This window comes from Bacillus rossius, chromosome 1 (assembly GCF_032445375.1).
Source record: "Bacillus rossius redtenbacheri isolate Brsri chromosome 1, Brsri_v3, whole genome shotgun sequence".
Taxonomy (NCBI): Eukaryota; Metazoa; Arthropoda; class Insecta; order Phasmatodea; family Bacillidae; genus Bacillus; species Bacillus rossius.
In genome coordinates, this window is record NC_086330.1 from 32,454,651 (window position 1) to 32,479,551 (window position 24,901).

Here is a 24,901-nt window from a genome sequence, read left to right on the forward strand (position 1 = left end):
AAAAAGAGGATTAATGTGGGAGGGGACCCACCTTATTATGGAAGGGAAATTCGGAAACTAAAGAGGAAGGGTAGACTGTTATATGCGCTGGGGAAAAAGGAAGGAAAGAAGACTGTAACAGAGGAGCTGAAAGAAATAGGAAAGCAACTGAATAAAGAGATAAAGAAGGCGAAGGAGGCCTATCTCGGGGACCTGATGGTACAGGGGACAAAAGGCAACTGGCAAAAGCTATACGGGTTTGTTAGAAGCACGAAGGGCACAGGGACAGGGGTACCAATTTTGAGGAATCAGGAAGGTGAAATTGCAGCGGGATCCAAGGAAAAGGCAAACTTGTTGGCCATGCAGTACATGTCAGTGTTCGAGAAGGGAAAACAGTGGGAAAGGAAACATGCTGATCATAGTACAGGGCGACACGAGAAACGGCTGGAGATCAGGAAGGAAGAAATTGAGAAAGTAGTGAAAAGGTTAGACAGCAGGAAAGCCATAGGTAAGGATGGCATAGGGAATGGGATGATAAAGCTGGGGGGGCAAGCCATGGTGAAGTACCTGGAGCTGCTATTCAGTAGATCGCTGCAGGAGGGCAATTTGCCGCAAGAATGTAAGGAGGCGGTGGTGGTACCGATATACAAGAAGGGGGGTAGCAAAGAGGACCCAGCCAGCTATAGACCAGTTAGTATCATGTCGGCAGTAGGCAAGGTAATGGAGAGGTTAGTGCACAGGCATGTAGTAGGGGAGCTGGACGGTAGAAAGTGGATTGACAGGAGACAGCATGGATTTCGAAGGGGATATTCATGTGAAACTCAGCTGGCTGGACTGTTGGAGGAGCTGGTGGAGGGGGTAGATAATGGTCTACAGATTGATGCCTGTTTCATTGATTTTGAAAAAGCATTCGATAAAGTTCCTCACGAAAAAATGATGAAAAAAGTGGAGGGAGCTATAAGTGACAGGAGGGTGGTGGGTTGGATTGGTGACTTCATAAGCAACCGGACACAGAGGGTACGTGTGGAGGAGGAGTTGTCGGAGGAAGGAAGGGTTACGTCAGGGGTGCCGCAGGGCAGTGTGCTTGGCCCACTTCTCTTCACCATAATGATGAATGATATAGGAGATAAGATACAAGGGCATATTAGGCTTTTTGCAGACGACTGCGTGGTTTACATGGATGCGGAGAGAAATGGGTTACAGGAGGATCTGGAAAGGCTGGAAGAATGGGTGGAAAATAATGGTATGAAAATAAATGTGGGAAAGACGAAAGTGGTCAGGTTTACCAGGAAGAGGAAGATTGTCAGGAGGGAATATCGCTGGAGGGGAGACGTGATAAGTGAGGCCGACAGCTATAAATATCTAGGGGTGGTGCTGCAGGGTAACCTGGGGGGGGGGGGGGGAGCATGTAGACAAGGTAGTGAAGAAGAGCAGACAGGCACTGGGCATGCTGGGATGAGTGCTCAGGGGGGGAAGCAGCAGCATACGTGACAAGGCCTATAAAACTATGGTCCGCCCCATGCTGGAGTATGCCGCAGCAGTGTGGGACCCATACACGGCAGTACTTGAGAGGGAGCTGGAGGGGGTGCAGAGGAGAGCAGCTAGATGGGTGAAGGGCAAGTGGAGGAGAACGAAGAGAGAAGGGAAGGGGGAGTGCAGTACCACAGAGATGATGATAGGAATGATATGGGAGAGCTTAAAGGATAGAAGACAGAAGGAGAGATTGGTCAAGATGTACCAGGTGCTGAGTGGAGTGGGAGGATGGGGAGAGCTGAGGGGGAAAGTCAAAATGGGAATGCCTAGAAGTAGGAAGGAAAATACTAGGAAGGTTTTCAAAGAGAGGATGAGAACAGAAAGGGGAAAAAATGCGATGGTCGTGAGGACAGTAGGGGAATGGAATAGGCTGGAGGAGGAGGGTGTGGCGGCTGGGAGTGTGGACCAGTTCAGAAGGAGAGTGAGGGGGAAGTAGGGAGAATGCTTGCCACCGGGCACTTTGTACCCAATCGCAGCTATATTAAATTAATTAATTATTAATATAAATTAATGTAATGTTTACAACATGTCAATATTGAAATGTCAATTTTTTAAAATATATCTTTGTCTTTCGGATTCTATGGTTTTGAGAAATCGGAAACGGAATTGACCTGTTAGATAATGTAAAAATATTTTGGATTGAATATTTGGTCATATTTCAGGACATTTTAGTTTTCGAAATGTTTTAGGAATATTTAGAGACGTCAATATATTATAGGAGGATGTGTTGATCTGCAGCTCTTTTAAAATTTAGCTTTGTTAAATTTTTCGTCAGCTAAACTCAAAACAAGTAATTGCGTAATTCTTTGGTAGTGTATTTGTTTTGAAAAATGAAGTTCTTTGTTAAAACCAGCTGATTTCTGACTGGCCTTGAACCTTGCCCAAGGTATAAATTGAATTTCAATTATAGTTACATGAATATGCTTTTTTTTTTTTTTTTTTTTTTGCTGTATTCTTGCTTGGAAAGTTATTGCATTAATTTGATTTAACTAGTCTTGTCCATTTCAGGTTGTAAGTAATGGGAGGCGCTGTAAGTGCAGGAGAAGACAATGACAACCTCGTCGATAATCTTCTCCAAGCAGACTATATCAAAAGCCCTACGGTGGAAAGAGTTTTTAGAGCAGTTGATAGAGCTCATTACTTTGCACCCGGTTTTAAAGAAAATGCTTATAAAGACTTGGCTTGGAAACATGGCAATCTTCATCTCTCTGCACCATGTATTTATAGTGAAGTTATGGAAAGTTTGCAGCTAGCACCTAGGTTGAGTTTCCTTAACTTAGGTTCTGGTACTGGTTACCTCAGTACAATGGTTGGACTAATCCTAGGTACGTTTTTTGTCATTTATATATTTTTTATATGAGTAATTTAGGTTGACTTCATGTGGTCTTTAATGGCCAATGTTATAAATCATTTTTGCATTTTAATAATGCTACAAGTGTAAATACATTGTTTAATTGGTGATGCAGAGTTTTGTAATGATTGTACAGTTTAAAGTGGGTAAATAATTTGTATAATTAGCATATAAAACTACCTGAAGACAAATTTCACAGGAGAGAGAAAACATTACTTGTTTCTCAAATTTTAGGTAAATATGTAGTTGGGCGGTATTTGCGAAAAAAAATGTTAAAAATCCGAAAATACCTTTATTTTATGCTCTTCAACGTCCTCTTTTCATTAAAAGTGGCGCAGGTAAGAAATTCCTAATACTTTAGGGGATATCGAATTTTTAAATTTCATAATATGTAGTTGAGCAGTATGTACAAAAAAAAATGTTAAAAATCCGAAAATACCTTTATTATATGATCTTCAACTTGCTCTTTTCATTAAAAGCGGCGGAGATAAGAAATTCCAAATACTTTGGGAGATATCGAATTTTTAAATTTCATCACAATACCAGTGCCGTGATGTGGCGGTTAACATTGTTTATTGTTTACGTACGAGGTACGAGTATCTACTTTTTTTATTGGATAATGATGTCACGTGATTGTTCGTGATAGGCCAGAATTCAAACGAACCAATACGTGATTATTTAGTTCATTTATTGTTTAAAACGGTGTTTAATTACCGCCTCCAATTTAGGTGAGTTTTTAACGTTTCTAATTTTAAAGTCTTATTTGTGTTTTTGATATTGTTGCGCAAGTAATAAGTAACAAAAAAAAATTTACTTGAGTTTTTACTGTGCATCCTTTGTTACGGGTTTGTTAGGTAAGGTCAGTTACATTATAAATAATTTAAAACTAAAAAATAATTAAAATTAATTCACATTATTTTTAATGTCGGCTTAGTTTGAAAGTATTAATAATGTAACTGACCTGACCTAATCAACCATTTTATTAATTACGCATTGACGATTCACGTATTCACGAACACACGGCAAAATAACAAAAATGGCGTCGCTCGAATGGTTCCACAGGTTTTGTATTGCAAAATTAAAAAATTTGATATCTCCTAAAGTATTTGGAATTTCTTATCTCCACCGCTTTTAATGAAAAGAGGAAGTTGAAGAGCATATAATAAAGGTATTTTCGGATTTTTAACATTTTTTTTCGCAAATTTCGCTCAACTACATATGATGATATTTAAAAATTCGATATCTCCTAAAGTATTAGGAATTTCTTACCTCCGCCACTTTTAATGAAAAGAGGACGTTGAAGAGCATAAAATAAAGGTATTTTCGGATTTTTAACATTTTTTTTCGCAAATACCGCCCAACTACATATTTACCAAATTTTACCACTTATATAATTATGCATACATTGTAACTCCGTAGTTTTAATTTTGATTGGAAATTTAAATAACATATGGTACAAGTAGAGAACGAGTGTCTGAGAAGGGTATAGTTATGCCAGGGGTGCTACAAGGAAGTGTTTTGACACGTTACTCTTCACAATCATGATCAATAATATAGGATAAAGGCTTAACCAGGAATATACAATTTTTTGTCGATGGATGTGAGATGTATGGGGATGCAGAGATGAGAGGCTTCTAGGCAGATTTCAACACTTGAGAGGAATTTGTGGAAAGAAATGGAATGAAGATAAATGTAGGCATCACCAGGGGTAAATATGTAGAGTAGCGGTATTTGCAAAAAAAAAAAAAATGCTAAAAATCTGAAATTACTTTTATTATATGCTCTTTCACTTCCTCTTTTCATTTTAACCAGCGGAGATAATAAATTCCAAATACTTTAGGAGATATCAAATTTTTTTAATTTTGAACATGTAGAGTAGTGGTATTTGCGAGAAAAAAAAATGCTAAAAATCTGAAATTACTTTTGTTATATGCTCTTTCACTTCCTCTTTTCATTAAAACCAGCGGAGATAATACATTCTAGGAGATATCGAATTTTTTAATTGTGCAATACTATACCTGTGCAATCATTCTATGGTTTACATTTTTGTTATTTTGCCGTGTGTTCGTGAATACGTAATTTATTAAAATGGTGGTCAGGTCAGTTACATTATTAATACTTTCAAACTAAGCGGACATTAAAAATAATGTCAATTAATTTTAATGGCTGTTTAGTTTTAAAATATTTATAATGTAACTGACCGGACCAAACAAACCGGGACAAAGGATGAACAGAAGGAACTAAAATGGTCGATTAGGTCAGGTCAGTTACATTATAAATACTTTCAAACTAAGCGGACATTAAAAATAATGTGAATTAATTGAAATGGTTGTTTAGTTTTGAAGTATTTATAATGTAACTGACCTGACCAAACAAACCGGGACAAATGAAGAACAGTAGGAACTCACGTAATTGTTTTTTTACTTATTACTTGCGCTACAATAAATGAATAAATAATCACGTATTGGTTCATTTGAATACTGGCCAAACACGGAACTGTAACGTGACAAAATTCTCCAATAAAAAAAAAAATAGATACTCGTAAACAAGAAACAATGTTAAGTGCCGCATGAATACACAGGTATTGTGATGAAAATTAAAAAATTCGATATCTCCTAAAGTATTTGGAATTTCTTATCTCCGCCGGTTTTAATGAAAATAGGAAGTGAAAGAGCATATAATAAAAGAAATTTCGGATTTTTAGCATTTTTTTCTCGCAAATACCGCTACTCTACATATTTACCTCACCAGGGTAGTTAGATTCACAAAGAAAACTATTTTGAATAAAAGGCTCTACTAATGGAAAGGGGAAGAAATAGAATCTGGAAAATACCTTAGGATAGTGCTCAAACGAAATCCGAAATCTACGGGGGGGGGGGGGGGGGGGAGTAAGTTGAGAAAGTGGAAAATTTGAGCAGGTAGGCGTTAGGTATGCTGGGAATAAAACTGAGGGGAGGAAGCAGTGTGCTGAAGAAGCCGTACGCCTCCGTGGTGCGCCCCAGGCTGGAGTATGCTACTGGTGTGTGGCTGTGCTCGAGAGAGAACTGGAGGTTGGGCAGAGGAGAGCAGCTACAAGGAGAATAGGATATAATGTAGAGGGGGAGTATATAATATCCCGTCAGAGATAAGGAAATGCGGTGGGAGAATTCAAAAGATTGAAGGGGAGCAGTGAGGTTGGTGAGGACGTAACGGATGTCGAGAAGGGAATGGTGGAGACCAGGATAGAGAGATGGAGATCTAGCAGCAAGAGAGAAAACTTCAGAAAGGTATTGAAAGTATAATCAGATGGAGGACATAACTCGCTGGTTATAAGAACATTTGGTGAATGGAATAACTTGGATGAGGAGTGTGAATTGGTATGGAATGTTTTTTTAGGAGGAAGGTTGGAAAAAAGTAGGGAGGTCTGCTTGCCACTGGGCTTGTGCCCGACTGTAGCTGCAGAATCGATTAAGTACACACTGCTTTCCAGAAAATAACATTGGCATGAACTATATACATTAAGAAATCAAACCAAAACTAAACAGAATGGTAAATATGTATTGTACGGATTAGCGCCAAAAAAAAATCGTACAAATATGAAATAACTTTCATTATATGCTATCTTATGTCCTCTTTTCAGAACCGCCTGCGGAGATAAAAAATTCCAATTACTTTTGGAGATATCAAATTTTTTGGCGATTTTTTTTAAAAAAAATTTTAAAAATCCAAAAATACCTTTATTCTGTGCTCTTTAACTTCCTCTTTTCATTAAACCCGGCGGAGATCAGAAATTCCAAATACTTTAGGAGATATGACATTTATAATTTTCATGTTGTGCACTGATGCGGCGTTCAGCGGGAAGCCTACGATTCACACATCCTTCTGGACATACCCGAATACTCACGTTGGCAAGCCTTCTTTTCTTAAAATTAGCAAGAAGTAATTAAAAATACTTTAAAACATTGTAGATGGTTGGTTATATTAGGTAAGTATAGCTACATTAAAAAAACTGTAAAATCATTTTATGGTTGCTTAGCAAATAACATTTTAATATGTAGCTATCCAGCGCTAGGAAACCGTTTACATGATTTCACAGTATTTTTAATGTAGCTATCCTAACCAAATCAACCATCCACAATGTTTTGAAGTATTTATAATGTAGCTAACATAACCTAATTGACCATTAGTTTTCATGAGTTGCATATTTATTTACAATAAACAAAAAAAAAAAACCGAAGATGCACGATCGGGCGTTTGCCTCTCGTCTGTTGAAAGAAGGCTTGCCAACGTGAGTATTCGGGTATGTCCAGAAGGATGAGTGAATCCTAGGCTTCCCGCGTTCACCATTGTTGCTTGTTTACAAGTATTATTATGTTGTTTTTTTTTTTCGCGACGTAGTTGAACGACTACATCACGTAAAAAGAAAATTACGTGAGTTCCTACTGTTCATCCTTTTTCCCGGTTTGTTAGGTCAGGTCAGCTACATTATAAATACTTTAAAACTAAACAACCATTAAAATTAATTTTATTATTTTTAATGTCCGTTCAGTTTCAAAGTATTTATACTGTAGCTGACCTGACCTAATCCACCTTTGTCCCGTTTTGTTAGGTCAGGTCAGTTACATTATAAATACTTAAAACTATACAAGTAAAATTAATTGATATTATTTTTAATTTCCGTTTATTTTGAAGTATTTATCATGTAACTAACCTTACCTAATGGAAAATTTCTGTTATTTAGGCATTCACGCACACACGGCAAAATATAAAATGTTGTCTGTTGAATGATTACATAGGGCTTGTATTGCAAAATAAGAACGGCGATATCTCCAAAAGTAATTGGAATTTTTAATCTCCGCAGGTGGTTTTGAAAAGAGGACGTAAAAGAGCATATAATGAAAGTTATTTCATATTTGTACGATTTTTTTTGGCGCTAATCCGTACAATACATATTTACCAACAGAATTATATTAGTTTAGTAGATACGGGGATTGGCATTAAATATTTTGACGAAATAGTCAATCCATGAAAAGCATCAATAATGGAAACTTTTTTTTTTACCAAACCAACAAGATATTTTATGTTTAACTTCTTTATAACATTAAAATTTTTATTGCTAAAGTAAGTTCTTTATTAATTTTGTTTTTTCTTATACATATATATAAATAAAATGATTAAGTAATGACTTAAATTGGAAGTATGTAGGTGTGATAGTTGGTACCTTGATTTGTTAATGAAGATGGTGAGGTACATGTTATGTTAACAAGTGAGGTTGTCTGAATAAGTATAGTGAATTTTAAAGTTTTTGTTAAATAAAGATGCTATATATAAGCTAAAAAATCAACTTACTATTTTGTTAATGCAGTATCTAAGAAGAAAAAAAGAGTTTGTGGAGTATTTTAATTGTTTATCAAATTTATTGATAGTTTGGTTAAATGCTGTCTTCATATGATGTTCTTGGGTTATTATAAAACATAGTTCTCAATATATTGATGATAAACAATGAAAGCTATAACTTTTAAAATAAAATAGCGAAAATGGTATCTTTTAGTACTAGTACTAGTGTTGGTTTATTATGCTGCAAAAGAGTGTTTTCAAAACTAATCTGGATACTGAAAAAAAATTGTATGGGAACGATGATGAAGTCCAGTGATATTTTGGGTTGAAAAACATTAAAAACTAGGAATTTGTGTAGTGAAAGTTGTTAAAATCACTGTAAAATTTATTTATAATGTAATCCTCACAATTTTCCTTTTGATGTACATGCTAGTGACGTGTTGCGCCAGACTGGTGACGCGCAGCGGCCTGTGTACATGTATACGCATATAGACACTAATACATTGTATATACTCGACTGTATCATGTGCGTGTTGGACTCTTTTTCGGATAGATAAAATCTTGTGAGTTTGCGTCACCGACATGCTGTAGTAGCAGTAAGTGAAGTTAATTTGACCACGTGAATACATGACCTAGGTAATGAATTTTTACGTAATTTTGACATACCACTGACATCTGTTGTGACTAAAAAATTATGTAAGGATAAATGATATCATGCTGACATCGTACTGATATAATATCAAAATCATTTTCTTACGTACATTTGACATAGAAATGATGTCATATTACACATTTAAAAACAAAGTTTTAAGTTTACACTTCTGTTAACAGTCCCCATGACTGGCTATTTTTTTTGTAATTTGTTTGATGTACAAGGCATAAATCTCTATCTCTGTATCCCTAAATCTCTCTATATATCTCTCTCCGTCTTATCCTACTATATAACTATTTCTCTATTAACTTAGTAACTGCTGTGAAAATCATTATAAAATGCAACATTATCCACCACAACCACCTCACAAGCAAAAAAAAAAAGTTTTTGTAACAGCTATACATATTTGTGTGATACTTCCAAACTGTGTAGGCCTGAACTATTTCAAACTTATCAGTTCTGACAACTCATGTCAAATAACATAACTAATACAATTGTGGGGAATTGAATTAAACCATAAGGTTTTACCAATAAGTTAAACACTAAACTAACCCCTATTCAGCAGGTGTTACACAAAGTAATCAAAAGCTTTCTTGTATGAATTTGGCTGAAGATCACATTGGCTCAGAGTTTGGAAAAATATCCTCCTATTAAATATACAAACCACGAGCTTAGTAAAAGCCCAACACTCAAAATTATCAAAAAAGTGAAAGGTGCACTCGCTTGGATATAAATACTAAGAATCACTTTAAAAAATATATTAATCACACATTATTAAAAATTGCTATGCTGCAAACTGCCACAAATTTACCATTAATGATGTGAGATTGAGTAACTAAAGGGTACACCATAGACTAAATTAACAATGTCATCATGACTAGCTATTTTGCCTTCACAAAGCATAGCAAAGATTTAAGATTCAACAGAAAAGTTATCAGTAAGTAGAAAAAAGTTTTCTTATTTTTTTATCAACAAAACAATATAAAAAAAATTCTGTAAATTTCAGTTCATCTGTGGAAACGTGAACTATATCTCACTATGAACCAAAATCAATGAACGTTTCTTTACGTGTCAAACAAAAGGTAACAACAGTTCTTCCTCAGTGTTGGTAGGTAATTTTATGTCACCCCAAAAAAATTATGTTCTTTTATGTGTTGAATGTGTCAACTCATAGTTCCCATCAAACTCACAACAGCTGAGCTATGATAGGGTCGCCCACCAATTCAGTGTCTAAACAGTCAAAGTAAAAAAATAAATCTTCCCTACATTAAACCTTAAAAAGTGTAAAGTTTGGTTAATTTGATTTTTTTTTAAAAAAAAGATGTTTCATAGCAGTTTCTATCACCAATAATTTTATGTTAAAAAAAATTACTTTAAAGTTTCTTCAAAAACCTAAATAGCATTCCTTTATAAGTTTTTAAAAAATTTGGCCATGACTCCATGCCATTAATTAATAAAGTCTCATCTCAATAGTTGTATAGAAATGTGAGAACATAGAATAAGCTAAAACTTGATTTATTGTGTTAAATAGAAAAAAAGAGAGTTCAGCGCCGCCTATGACTGTAACTTGCACTTGAGTGGCATAAAAATGGTTATTTGGGCAGTAACATACCAGATTTTTTTTAGGTTGATGCTAGTGAAGGTAAAGAAGTGATTTGCCATCCAAAGACATGTCCACCGTTCTTGTCGCTAGGCATTACCCCGTGAAGTTGGCGGGGTCCTCCTCATGCGATCTCCACTCGTACAAGCCCCTGTCACGTTTGCCTCCTTTTCCCTTGTTACCATGGTTGAGTGCACTGCTTCAACACTAGACTCATGAAACTGTGTTTCGTGGCACATCTGCCGACAAGATGTTTCAAACATACGAACCTAAGCTTAAAAACTTTTGTTTAAACTATGAAACCAGATAATTTTTACAAACCACATTATTTTTTACAAATATATTATCATTCAACAAAAATGAATAATGTACGCTTCAAAAATTAGTTTTTTTTTTGTCAAAAGTTAAAGAAGTAAAAATTCTTATAAAGCCTGGAACAGTCAGCAGCTATATTATACACGCACACACACGTGCGCGTGTATACACACTAACGCATACATGCGCGCACATACAACACACACAAACACACATGCATGCATACACACGTGCACACACACACACACACACACAGTGTGCAAGCAAACAATTTACTGAGAAATTTACAGACTTTAGAAGAAATACATGAATAAATTTTCATGATAAACATATTAAAATGTACAAAAATTTAATAATCATTTAAATAGTTAGACTCTTTTAATCAGTGATACATACTACATGGACTCTCGGTTTAGAACGTGAATAACAATAATGTATTATCCATTTATAATCTCAAATAGGTAATTGCTAAATAAATAAACCAACCTAACAATTAATCCTAAGCAGGAAAAATCCACTTGTAATATTTCTGTACACTTTCCCGCAAAAATCATAGCGCAACCTACTATTTATTCTAAACCTAAAGGATGCATTTGGTTGAACGTTGCTGAGCACTGCAAAGTCAATATTGAGGCTATTGGGGAATATAAAACAAAAGCTCAAATTACCACAGTACCAAAAAAGCTGAATTTCACTCTAAAGAAACCATTTGTTAGTATGTGTAAAAAAAGCCAAGTAATTATATCACATCAAAAAGTTCAACATTTTCAATATTTTAGTAGCTTTAACATCTAATATTGGCTACTAGTGACCCTAATATTATATATATATATATATATATATATATATATATATATATATATATATATATAAATTTATTCATTTGTATTGAAAATATGACAAAATTGTCACAAAAAGAAATTTGTTAATCCAATGGCTACTAAACTTCACAGGATCACCCCCTGGGCTAATCTGAAGATTGCCTGAAAATTTCATCAAAATCGGTCCAGCCGTTTTGGAGTCCATAGGGGAACATGCATACATGAATAAATATATTTATTTAATTATTTATTTATTTGAAAGACCAGAGCACGAATTAAAGGTGTTCCGATATTAGCTCAGACTCTGAAACCAACAGTAATGTCTCTAGTAGTGAAGTGAAATTGTCATCCAACTCTTCTGTCTCTATCAAAATCAGCCCACAATGATATTCATAGTCTATGTTGTCATGGAGGTGAAAAATACACTAATTAAATTATAGATAAATAATAAACTATACAAATGATGATTGAATTTTTTTATTGCCTAATTCATTAAGGTAGAAGTTTAGTTCCTTAATGCTCATATGTAAAATGAGTTCCAGCCATACCAACAAATTTATAAATGACATTAAGAATGTATTACATCCCAAATTTAGCATACTACCAAAATAAATTAAATGTTTGTTTATTTCTTGGTCACTCATAACACGTGACAAAATATGTTAAAAACCTATGATAAAGAGTATTAAAAATAATATAATGTTAGAATTAATTCTTAAAAAAAAAAAAAAGTTTTATATCTTATTTACTTTAAACATTTTTTACACTTTAAACAGTATTTTTTTAAAAAATTTAATTTACCATGTATAAAGAATGTTCCCAATTATTGTAGTGCTTGTGACAGCATATTTAAGTATATAATTTTTCTAAAAATGTTTTATTTTAAGTCTTTGAAATTTTGGCTGTTAGCGAGTTTTTACTGTTAAATTGGAGGAAAAAACTTTTGGTTATTTTACAAAGAAAAAATAAAGGTCAAAATGTAATGCCAGTGACAAATGGATTGGCTGTATGGGATTAAGAAGTGTGCTACGTAAGGAATTGTGTTTAATAGAGAAGTTTCTTGGTTTTTGAGGCTTTGATAAGATGAGCAATTAATAATTTTTAGGAACTTTTTACAAAAAATTTTAAGTTTGCGTTAAGTGGAGTTAAGAGGTTTATTAATCAAGCTAACGTAATGCTGAATGGTACTGACCAATAAAAAGAATAAATAACCATAACAATTATATTCTCTTTTTTTTTATAAATTGTAATTTTGTCAAAGGTTTACCTCCACAAAAATTTTCTACCTACATTTCAAGAATTTTACAATTGTTAAGGGCTATGACATTCATGAATGTTGCAAGGTTTTAGGTTGTAAAAAAATGCATAAGAATCCCTGTCATTAAAAAAAATCACTTTTTTGCATACACCAAAACTTTTTAGAATTGAGCTTGAATCTTAAAATTTAGGCTTCCACTTATGGAATAGAACAATAACAACTTAAAAAATTCATATAGATTAAGCCATGGCCAATTTCTTCCCCAATGTTTAGTTGATTTAACTATTTCATTTTTTGCTTCACTTTTCACATTTTGTGTGCTATGGACTGAACAATATGCCTGTATCTTCTATGTGACCAACACAGCTGAAAAACTGCTGCATGTGATTTGTGAGCATAGAAATTAGCATAAGATTATACTAATCTTACTCCTGTGCTAAAATACTGTATGCAGATTTGTCTTTTAGTGTCAGGTATAAGGAAGTACTAAGTATTTTTTTTTTCACGTCAATGGTTATGTTGTGCTGTGATTCAATGGTGGTTGCGGGGGGGGGGGGGTTGTGAATGTCTCCCCCCCCCCCCCCCCCCCCTGAAGAAAAATGTTGGAGATCTTGATAACGGCAATATGTTATTTTGGTTGATGCAAGATGAGCTGTTTCAACACAATTGCAAACTTCAAAGGCAGTGATGCATGTCGAAAATGATAATATTTCTGTCCAAACCCCTTTTGTTGACTTAAGTTTTTTTGAATACACGAATTCTTATAATTATTTTTTTCTTCAAATCCCTTCCTGAAAAAAATTTCTTGATTTTGCCATTGCTATGATTGTGATCCATCCTTTAAAAGCAGCATTTAAAAATTGTTCTTTTTAAAATTAGCCTTGTTGAGTTTCGTACTTAACATATTACGTAATAATCAGTAAAATAATTTGCTGCCACCAAGCTTGCAATATTTTTAATGAAGCTGAACTAACATAACATAGAATTATGGAACAAAAGGGTCAATCATTATCATAAATATATATAAAATTGTGCTATTGAATTGTACATTTATAATAATTACACATGGTTAAATAGGTCCAGATTTGTGATAAAAATAAGAAGTAGGAATTAACCAAAATGTAGGTGGATTAGTTAATCTAATCAAATAGGACCTTAAAATGTTATTTTTGGAATTTTTTAATAGTTCAGAAAAAATTGATAGCTCCACAATTCCTCTAAATACACATTGTATTTTGTACTGTGGTTAGAGATGTGACATTAGCTTCCCTGGTCATACAAAAGTAAAAGCACGGAATATATTTTGTTCTTCTATGCATAGTTGGCCTACCTGTGAAATAGATCATAGTTTTTCCTAAAGCATTTTGCACATTAACTGATGCCTCGTGTTGAGATTAAATAAGCTTCGACCAAACGGAGCTTTGATGCATGCGACATATGTTGAGTGTGTTTGCTTTTAATAAAAAAAATGCATGGATAATGCAGGTTATTTAACAAATGTGTTTGTAATTTAAGTTTACAGAGATACTGATTGCAGTCTTAATTAATAAAATGTCATATAAGCGTAGAAAGTTGTGCAGAGTTAGTATTTTTATTTGAATTTTTAAGTTTCTGATATAGAATAAGTGGTAGTACTGTGTTTCTTGAAAGCAATTAGCAATAATTCACAGCACAGTATGTAAAGTACGAAAACATTTGTTGTTTACTGCCGGCTTAGGGTGCATTGAATTGCATCGCAGCACTTGGTCATAGTATTCTGGCATTGTTGTTCAGTCAGGTTTTTCGCTCTTTAACATATCAGTGTATTTACATTCATTACCCATATAGACTACAGCCTGATTAGCTGTGGCCATGTGAAGCTGAAATATTTAAGAGACTCTGACCAAGAAAGCCAGTTGATCAAGATGAAGTACATGGTCGAAAAATACTTGCACTGTGTATGAGAAGTTCGTGTAGTAGTCAATCCTGGAGCGACATGTTAGCTCCTTCTAGAAGGCTTTGGGTTAGGGATTTTGAAGACGATATGTTGCACCAGTTTATGAAGTGAAAGTGCACCTTATGTTACGTAGCTTGGAGCAAAGCCAATGCTGTTTTGGCCCATTTGACCACAAACTACACTGGTTTTTTGTGATTTTTTTTTAACCCTTTCAATTATTACTAGGTATAATTAATTTTTATTTTTTTTTATTTTGTGTTGGCCATCTGCAGTTGTTCTGCTTGCTGTGGTACAGACGGTGGTGGGAGTCCATACCTTTGCAATGATTACGATGTATTTGTCTTTGTGTGTTGTGCCCACCATTAAAGTCTTCTGACTGTCGGTGGACATGTTACATATTTAAATAAATAAAAAAATATTTTTTTTAAATTTATTTTATATATTATTAATCTTAAGCTATAAAATAATGTTATATAAAGTTATTAAATTATAATACATACAATTATAATAAAATTTATTTATTGAATAGCCAAAAAGTATGTATTAAGAGGTTGTTTTGTACTTATGCCATTGCTGATTGCACCGTATGTCATAAGAAACTTCAGTTATAGATAAAAAATATAAATATGCAAACACACAAAAAACAAGTCAAAATCAGGCTATGAAAAAAATTTAAAACATAGACAACACAGTAAATTCAGGAGAAGGAATTAGTCAAAAAATTATTACAGCACAGATGAATATAGTGGACTTACAATGACGAGACAGTAGCAGCAAGAACAGTAAAGACAAAATACTACCTTGTACAACAAAACACAAAAAGAAGAATCCAACGATGGTACTAACCAGATAAAATGGACAGCACAATAACAACACACAGTTACAGTGATATGACAACATATGTGTACACCACAATGACAATGGCACAGACTTACTCAGTAGGCTTTTTAAGACAACAGTTGTGATGTTTTGGGAACTTAGATCTGTTCTTGTCTTCAGGAACAATAAGACAGATCTAAGTTTGCGAAATGCTGCAACTGTTGTCTTAGGAAGCCTACTGTGTTCTTCAATTCTGTCGTGGTGTCCAGAACATCTGTTTTGTCACATCATTGGGTTTGCCTGTGTCTGTGTGTTGTCGTGTCATTCATTTTACCTTTTTAATATCATCGTTGCATTCGTCTGTTTTTCATTGTGTTGTACAAGATCATTTTTGTATTTATTTATTATTCTTGTTGCTACTGTCCCACTGTGTCTGTCCTTGCTGTAATAATTTTTTGACTAATTCCTTCCATGGAATTTACTGTGCTTGCTATGTTTGATATTGGCTTGTTTTCTGTGTATTTGCATATTTATCTTTTTTTTTTTCATTGAGGTTCACTATGACATACATTGCAATCAGCAATGGTGTATGTCCAATGCAACATCTTGAATCAATCTCGCACATTGCAAGAACCAGTCAAAGAAAGCATCAAGTATTAAGTCGACTAGAACGTACACCATGACCCATGCATTCAAAGTTTGATAGACTCTATTGTTTCATTGAGATAATAATTGTCCACGTCAGTGTACGAATAGACTGAACGGGTTAATGAAGCCTAGAAATTAGCATAGCAGTATTTTATGTGAATGAGTGTGAAACTATTATAATATTTTTTTTTGTATTTCTTTTCTATGTTTTGTGTCCTTGCATACTACATGATGGGTTTTCAAATCAAACGACTTACTATTTCGTGAATCCAGAAAACAAAAATTATATGGTTATTAAAATAATGTAACAAAATGTTTCAATATAAAAAATGGGAAAGTAGTTTTCTCTTCATATTGCCTTTCACGGTAATAATCTGCATCACAGCTAAAATTGGTTAATTCTTGAGTTATAAATAATAATAAAAAAAGTAAATGGAAAAAAATTTCAGACTAAATGGTTGTAACTTTTTTATATGTAGGCCTATAGAGGCCTAAGGTTATTGCAGTTTGCAGTCAGTAAGTTTGGAGCAGTCATGAAATTCAACGTTGGTAGGTCTGCTTTAAACAGACTAAAATGTGCGTAGTAGTATCACAAGAACCTCTACGCATGTAATAAGCACCATTATGCAAATTCCTGATGATTGTAAATTCTTGTTTACATTTTCACCATTTAGAAAGAATATGATCTTGCTACAGCCCTAGCAGGCGACAGAAAAAAGTGGTCAAAAAGTACCATTGCAGACAAGAACATATGAACATGTAGGTCATACTTGTAGTTTGTTCTTTTGGTAATAAACAACCATTTAAAATCTTATTTTTTAAAAACTTTTTTTGAACAAAAAGATTTTATTATTAAGTGATTTATTATACACCTAGCTTTTTTTGTACATGATAAATAATTTCCTTTTAAGTTGTAGCATGTGACTCATGTTTACTTCTTGCTTGCAGGTGCTCAAGGAATAAATCATGGCATTGAACTTCATCAGGATGTAATAGACTACGCCAACGAAAGACTGGAGGAGTTCAAGAAAAGCTCTCATGCCTTTGACGAGTATGAGTTTTGTGAGCCAAAATTTATGAAAGGTGCTCATTGTGTTACTGGTTTATTAAGTGCTTCGTACTGTGTTATTTCCATTTTTTTATAATAATTTATTTAGCTGCTTTTAATACAGGAATTTTTCAGTATTGCTTTTTCAGTAATTGAGAACTAGTTCATCATAATCAGTAAAGTCAGGAATTCGGAGAATGGTTACTGAAAGACAGAAGTTTTATAAATAAAAATACATACATAAATTCAGGAATTTTATTATAAAATATCATTTTACAGGAATGTGTCCTCAGATAATCTGTGATAAAAAGCATGTTTTTGTTTTAGAGAAGAAAATTGAGAACAACATAATTCATTATCTTATTGTAACCGAAATCACATACTATAGTAATTTTTTTTTTTTTCTCTGTTTTATGAAAAACATTTTTATGTGGCTGTGCAGAAGGAGATGCTTTCTTTGGAATGGTGGAAACAACCTCATGTATGAGTTTATTCAAGACACTTTCTGTAGTGTCTGTTTATGATTTAGAAATTATTACTACTATTGATGTTACGGTAAGCTTAAGTGAGTTTGGAATATTTTCCTGTTTTTATCAGGAATAATTGGGAAAGTTAAGGAATTTAAATAGTAGAATTTTATTGGAAACCTGTAATGTAAGTTTTGGCAGAATGGCACTCAAAAAAGCCAGTGCCTTATGAGGAGCGACTAATCAGGATGCATTTGGGATCGTAATATAAGCGATTCTCGTTAAATACTGAGCGGGACTGTAAAATGGTGAACTCTTATTAATCTGGAGGACTCAGGTTCAAGTACTATAACATCCTTTCTGATTTCATTTTCCCGAGGTTTCTGGAAATTAGTCCAGCCAATTACTGAGATTGTTTCGTACTGTACGCCATGGTTGACTTGATCCCCAACTTCGTCATTTGTGCTGTTATACATCTGGTTTGTCTCTAATGACTTTGTGTCATCGCTGTGTAAAACTAGATTACATACAGCGTCGAGACCAAGGCCATGCCGAATTAGTGATTTTGCCGGCTTTACAAAAGTCAAGTAATAGTTTTAAAGGGCATACAAATAAAAATTAGTATATAATATAATGATATTTTAAGCAATCTGTAATAAGTTGCTTGATAGAAATAAATACAGATTAGCTTTTGTCGGCATCATCTCCTTTTTTTTATGAATTCTATCCTGATGATTTACCTAAGACAGCCGTTGTTCATACATGTGACTTCAATTACAGCTTGCGAGTACACTTCCAAACATGAGTTCCAAGTTAAAACAGCCAAATAGGCTCCTGTCATAGTTCTTCCTGCTGTAATTGTTTTTTTTTTTTTTTCATGTCATCGATTCTGTATAGTTGGCTCGTAACTGTTTTGAAACTTCTCTATGTGTAATAGTTCTAAACCCTTATGCACAAACCAAGTACCCACCAATGCAGACGTCAATTACAAGGTGGCTAAAGGTAGTGAACATTTATATTTTTACCAGATATTTAAAAAATGTGAAAGTTCATGGTGTGACAGCTAGCAAACAATTTACTAACCCTTCTGTAGAGTTTAGAGTTCTAAGAATTTTAAATATTAATTGGTATAGCCAAGTTCTGATACAGTTTGAACACCAGTTAAGTTTTCGAATGCATAAATGTAACTAACCTCACCTAAAATCTCATAAAGTTTTTGCACTTAGTTACTATATTAAAATCACCTTAAAAATACGTATGTATGTACATTCTTATACAAGTTATTTAAGAATGTATCTTAATGAAGTTATTATCAGTGAAAAACAACTTTAAAGTTAAAATGAGCGTGAGTCATTACACACCAGTTCATGTTGTGTCTATTCTCCAGTTCAGTTGTTGATTGCTTTTGTTCTTGTTTGCCTCTGGTGCAAACGTGCAGGAGTAAAATTTTGTGACCATTTTATGGGGCATCAATGTCCTTCACATTAGTAAAACCGATTTAGTGCCACGCCTTATGTGCCTTCAGAGACTTTACATGACCCGTGAGCCTCCAGTTATATTGCACGGATAAGTGTATTTATGGTGGGTTTATTGTGGTCGTAGCAGACAAGTATAACTTGGGTTTCTTACCCTATTACCAGTATTCTTTTACTGTATCATTATATTACTAAACAATGAGTTTGAGGTTACAGCTCCTGTGTTATTTTAATATTGATTTTTTTTCTTTTCATTTTTGTCTTTACTTTTTCTTAAGGTCTGTTTGAAAATTTTAACTACTCTATATTTTGCTTGAATTAGTTCTGCTAAACATATTTTCAACAGATATTCACTTAATGTAACATCATTGGTGTAAAAAGGCATGCAAGTCTTCATAATTATTACAACTTGCATGATTCTTTTAAACCTATGACATTACACTAAGCGAATATCTATTGAAAATATTTGTAGCAGAAAAAAATGCAAAGGTATTAAGTTCAAATTTTAGAAAAAGTCCTTAAATGAAAGTGGTAAAATCTTGTTTATCCGGCCCTCATTGATCCAGATGTCCGGATAATTCGGATCAGATTTGTAGACATTTATTTAACGTTCACATAAAATTTTTTTTAACTATGTTAGCAAGAACATAAACTACAAGTACGCCAAATATTGACTTTTTAGTTTGATTCAATGTACAGTTCCTGCACAGATGGCAGCATTATGGTAGTAAAATGCTTTTTTTTTTTTTTTGAGTTTAAGCAAGTGCACCAGCTGACAAATGTCATGGCGTAGTGGAGCGTCAGCCCGACACTGTTCCAGCTGAACTGTTAATGATAAAAGTTTTTGCATGACCAAATGCTATTATAGTACATGTTTAAAGCAGAAGAAAGTGGACAAATTCTTTATAAGAAATGATGTGAAAAGTTATTTTTATATTTTGTAATCACTTGTAAATAATATAGGTTATGTATACTAGGTAGTTTGGTTACAAAACTTAAGTTTTTATCATAATAAACTTTAAATTCGCTTATTCAAGTATTTTATTTTGCTTATTACCAATATTACTCAGATTATCCGGATTTCCGATTGTCCAGATTTGTCTGGATGGATGAGGTTTGACTGTAATGAATAAAAAATGGGAGAAAAAAAAGAACATGGCATGTGAGACCTACTTTTAAACTGGTCATGAATTTCAGATCCTGACAGCATACTATATTTATAATGGCAACCGTTTCACATTAATAAAGGCAACAAAACACAAAATAAAATAGATTGAACACCTCCCCTGCTCACCTGGTTGATGTGAGTATAAAACGTGGTTGCGTGAACTAAGTACAGTTCTGTTTGTGTGCAGGCAACTGCCTCTGCATCAACACGGACGTCCATCGGTACGACAGAGTGTACTGTGGGGCCTCGTGTCCGGAGAACCACGAGGGCTACATGAAGAATTTGATCAAGGTGATAATTTTGAAAATAAATGGTCACAGTTAACCAAAAATCTGAGCCTTCACTTGGTCATATACAGTATTTCACAATTTCACTGTAGTTATTGGATGTGAGTTCATATTGTTGAATGCTGCTGATCTTGTTTAGTGGAAGAATGTCTAGGGAAGCATTTTGTCAAATTGTGTTGTGGGTGTGGCTAGAGTTCTGGTACTGGGTGGTCTTATGCCCAGGACCCAGATGCCAACTTCTTGAGTTACTAAATTATAAAAACCATAAGTTTCTCAATATTTTTTTTTGTACGAATCCTTGATACTGATTAGTAGAACCACAATTTTTCCCCGGACTAGTTCTAGTCCAGCCTAAAATCAACAAGCCTTTTTAGAATTCTCATTGGTTGATCAAGGTCGCATCCTTTGGCGGGTTACGCTAAATTGTGTAACCACATCTTCTCTTTATCACTGGCTCGGAGTTGTCCAGGAAGTGTCAAGGGCACTTAAGTCCAATCGTTGAAGAAACACAGTTATATATGTGCTTCAAGTCTACTTTGCTACCTAATAAATCCACAAAATAATCTTGCCTCTACTGATTATTCAACAGTAATCTCGTGTATTTAGGCACGATAGATGTTAAGCACAAAAATTCAATTCTGTGCAGCCTCGCCCACCTTACTTCTGTATTCATTCTATGGGATTTGTAAATTTCAGAAGAGGAGATATTGTCACCTGTCAGATGTAATGAGTGTTCCTGTGTGACCACCCTGTGGTCATGCCTATGTCGAGAGTTGATGAATGGCTCTCCCCTCAGTGAAGGGCAGTGGAATTAGTGCTCCCGTCGTTGACTCTCCCAACATGGGAGGGTTGCCAAATGGCCCAGGAGCAGCAATCTCTAGCATCCTGTGCCGCTTCACATCACTTGGTTGTCTGTTGACTTCCTGTGTTAGGGAAGCAACGGGTGTGTAGCAGGTTGTGCTGATCATTGCCTGAATGTTGCAGCTTAGTTGCTGTCATGTTATTTAATATAATGTCGTTGTAATTCTGTGGCTGTGTTGCTGACAATATTTTGAGATGACATCCTGGGCAGAGAACAATCACCGAGATGTTACTTTTGTACCAAAACCTTAAAATCATAAGCCATTAAGTTACTTGTTTCAAATCCTTGGCACATTGTGTGTGTATTTAATTTTAAAGCTGTCAAATTATATTATTCCATCTTGCAAGTTACCCCTGATTTTATAGTTGTTTCGGGTAAAGGAGGACATTTTAAACTTTGTTACGTTAAGAGGTTTATTTATACCGATAGACGCTGACTTTGATGCCTTTATCAGTTTTTCACATAGTGCATATGGTATAATTATCAAAATCAACTTGGATCTGACAAAACTATTGATAATGTTAAAATAGTTAATTAATTAAGACTGATGTAAACCGCTACAATTTAGCTGTAGTCTCATATTTGTGAGTGTCGCAGACAGTTAATGCTGGTGGTTTTTGCTAAAGAAGCATTTGGCATAGCCATGATGGTTGTTGCAGTCTCAAGTACAAGATGAAGGTATCAGCTGGCATAGTCTTTCTTGGTGCTATTGTTCCAGGTGGGGGGAGTGTTGGTCATGCCCTTGAATGACCAGCTAATGCAGATCGTTCGCACTTCCGAGACCACCTGGGACACCAAGATGGTACTGCCCGTCTCGTTTGCCTCTCTGTTGCTTCCTGATGAGACAATCAAAGATAACATAGAACTACGTAAGTTTGACTTCTTGTCTTTTTCTCTTTTTTTTTTTAATTGCATATATGGATTCACTGGCAATCATTTTTGTATTAGAATTGTTATAAAGATGGTCACATTTTATACAAACAGGGTCAAATGTACAAGCTACAATTTTATTATATAAATTATTTGTGCTTTTTTTCAAAAAAGTATGTACATTAATTGTAATATGGCTTGATGTTTTAAAATTGTCCCTTAAATTTCCATGTGTGCACTTGCTTTATCAGATACATTCAGGTTTTGTCCCATGTTTGAAAAGCTGTTTTTTTTTGTTCACATATAGCTGACCCGGATCCTATGCCTCTTCAAGATGTGTGCAGATTTTCAATCCGCTCTGTTCTTCGTCAAAACATAGAGCGAGAGCACCCACACCTCAAGACCCGACGCAGCCAGCCGAAGAAAAAGCTGAAGAAGAAGGCTACCTTTCGTCGCATGGTGTTCCCAATCATCGAAGATCCTGGCGAGATGGTTTCCTTGTCCCATTTCGAAGTGCGTAGTCGGCCGCACTCTCAAGTTATCTACCGCACGTCTGCGGTGGTGGAGTTTGCGCGATGCCTGCTGCCGGCCACGATCAGCGAGTCGAGCGACAGCAGCGAAGACGGGGAAGCTGACCTCAGGGAGGCGAGCAGTGCTGCTCTGCCGACCGAGGGAGCGAACCTACCGAGCTCCGCCGACAGCGCAGCCGTGATGGAGGTGAGGAAGAACCTCGCGAAGAGGGAGAAGTTCGACAGCGGGATCGTGGACGACATCGAGAACGGGAAAGGGTTGAGCTCGGACTCGGATCGGGACGACGACGAGGTGGTGGACATGGAGATTGACGATTCCGACTCGGACGTCGTGGACGAGTCGGACCGCGAAGAAGGCGGCTCGAGCAGCTCGTGCGAGTTCCTGCCGGAGAACAAACGGCCGCACGTGTCCGCTGACAAGAAGCTGGAGGGAAGTGATTGCTCCAACGACGCGACCACCTCATCCACGTCCAACGGTGACTCCAATAAGGACTCGTACAGCTTCCACATGCGTTGCAAAATACAATCCTTGCCACTTCCACCACCCCTCAAGAGCTACCTTAACTTTTATCGTGATTTCTGAGGGAGAGCTAGTTGCCTTTGAATTTCAAATACCTATTACATTATTTGAACACGTACTGAAGTTAACCAGAATTGGTGAGTGTGAAATATAATTTTGTGTGTATATTATTATTTTGACATGATCTTTGTAATGCTGTTATTCTGCAGTGAGTACCTTGTGAATATCTTGTATATGTCTGTTGAGTTGGTTTATTGTTTTTTTATGTAACATGTGGTTGTACAAAGCTTGTAGTGCTGTGCCTGAAATATATTTTAACATGTAAGCTTTTCATGTAGAGAATATGGGCTTATTGTATAAATGATAGTGATGTACTATGGTCTGTTTGACGTAGATAGTTTATGTTGTAAATTTATGATAGAGTTTTTGTCTTTTTTTTGAAATTTATTTTGAAATTTATTCTGAAACTTGTTACTTAAGTTTATGTATTTTATTTTATGTTGGAATAGCCTATGTTGTGGTGTAAATTATTTTATTTATAACTCTCAAATTTGTAATGTATTGAATAAACATAAAAATGCATTAAATTGCAGAAAAACTATAAACCTAAAGTGTGATGAAGTACCTATTATGTGCTTGGTAGCTTTTGTGGCACAATTTCTAAGTCAGAAATGTTTTGAAGTTCAAAAAAATTTAAAACAAAACAAATTCTCAACACTGAACCATTATGTAGAACTTTGATAGTATTGTGCTATTTTATTTGTATTGTACATGCACTGTCATATTTAACATGGAAGGATTCAGTGTTATATGTTAGCAATTGTTTTCTTTTTACTTTTGAATTAATTTTCCTTTCCTTTTAGACAAATGGAATTTGTTTATAGCTATAGTTAACTTATAATAAAAATTGAATGAGTTAGTAGTAGCTTTACCATCATTTGTTTGCATTTCCAATATAGTTCTAATAATTTTTGGACATTTAATGGTAAAGCATGGTTCAAAAACATTGTAAATAGGCCTCCCTACTAGGTTTATTTACCATGTACATAACACTATACAGTTAGGATATTACATTATGTAAAATAGATATTCTTTTAGCCATTATTTTTGTTATTATATTTAAATTGTTTGACACTATATTTCGTTTACTGGGTTACCATTGTTTATTATTCTATAATGTTGGATTATTAATGAAGTATATGTTCGTAAATATGACATAAAGTCTTCAATACGTAAATTTTATTTTATCAGAGTGGTGTATTTTTTTAAATTGAGATTTTTGCAGGGTATTTTAATTGTAAACTTTAGGCAATATGTTTTAATGGAATTAGGGTGTGCATTTTCTTTTGTCCAGAACTTTCTGTAATGAAGTGCTGTATATAAAATATATTAAAAAAAAATTTTTGTAATACTGATGTGAAGGTTGAAAATAAAGTTACATTTTTA

The 24,901-nt window shown here is 34.5% G+C and overlaps 1 protein-coding gene across 1 annotated transcript; it reads left to right on the forward strand.

The window, feature by feature from the left end:
• Window positions 1-2,094: 2,094 nt before the first annotated feature.
• Window positions 2,095-24,901, forward strand: LOC134534029 (protein-L-isoaspartate O-methyltransferase domain-containing protein 1-like). Its single transcript, XM_063371977.1, has 6 exons — window positions 2,095-2,398; window positions 2,521-2,837; window positions 17,177-17,311; window positions 20,574-20,677; window positions 22,254-22,404; window positions 22,713-24,901. The coding sequence occupies exons 2-6, from the start codon at window positions 2,531-2,533 to the stop codon at window positions 23,516-23,518; spliced, it is 1,503 nt and encodes a 500-aa protein (XP_063228047.1). The 5' UTR covers window positions 2,095-2,398; window positions 2,521-2,530; the 3' UTR covers window positions 23,519-24,901.

Bases quoted from the DNA above. Each gene is read 5' to 3' on its own strand.
- LOC134534029 (XM_063371977.1), top strand. From the start codon at position 2,531: ATGGGAGGCGCTGTAAGTGCAGGAGAAGACAATGACAACCTCGTCGAT. The intron at 2,838-17,176 runs GTACGTTTTTTG...TCTTGCTTGCAG, and splicing joins AATGGTTGGACTAATCCTAG to GTGCTCAAGGAATAAATCAT. The intron at 20,678-22,253 runs GTGATAATTTTG...CTATTGTTCCAG, and splicing joins ACATGAAGAATTTGATCAAG to GTGGGGGGAGTGTTGGTCAT.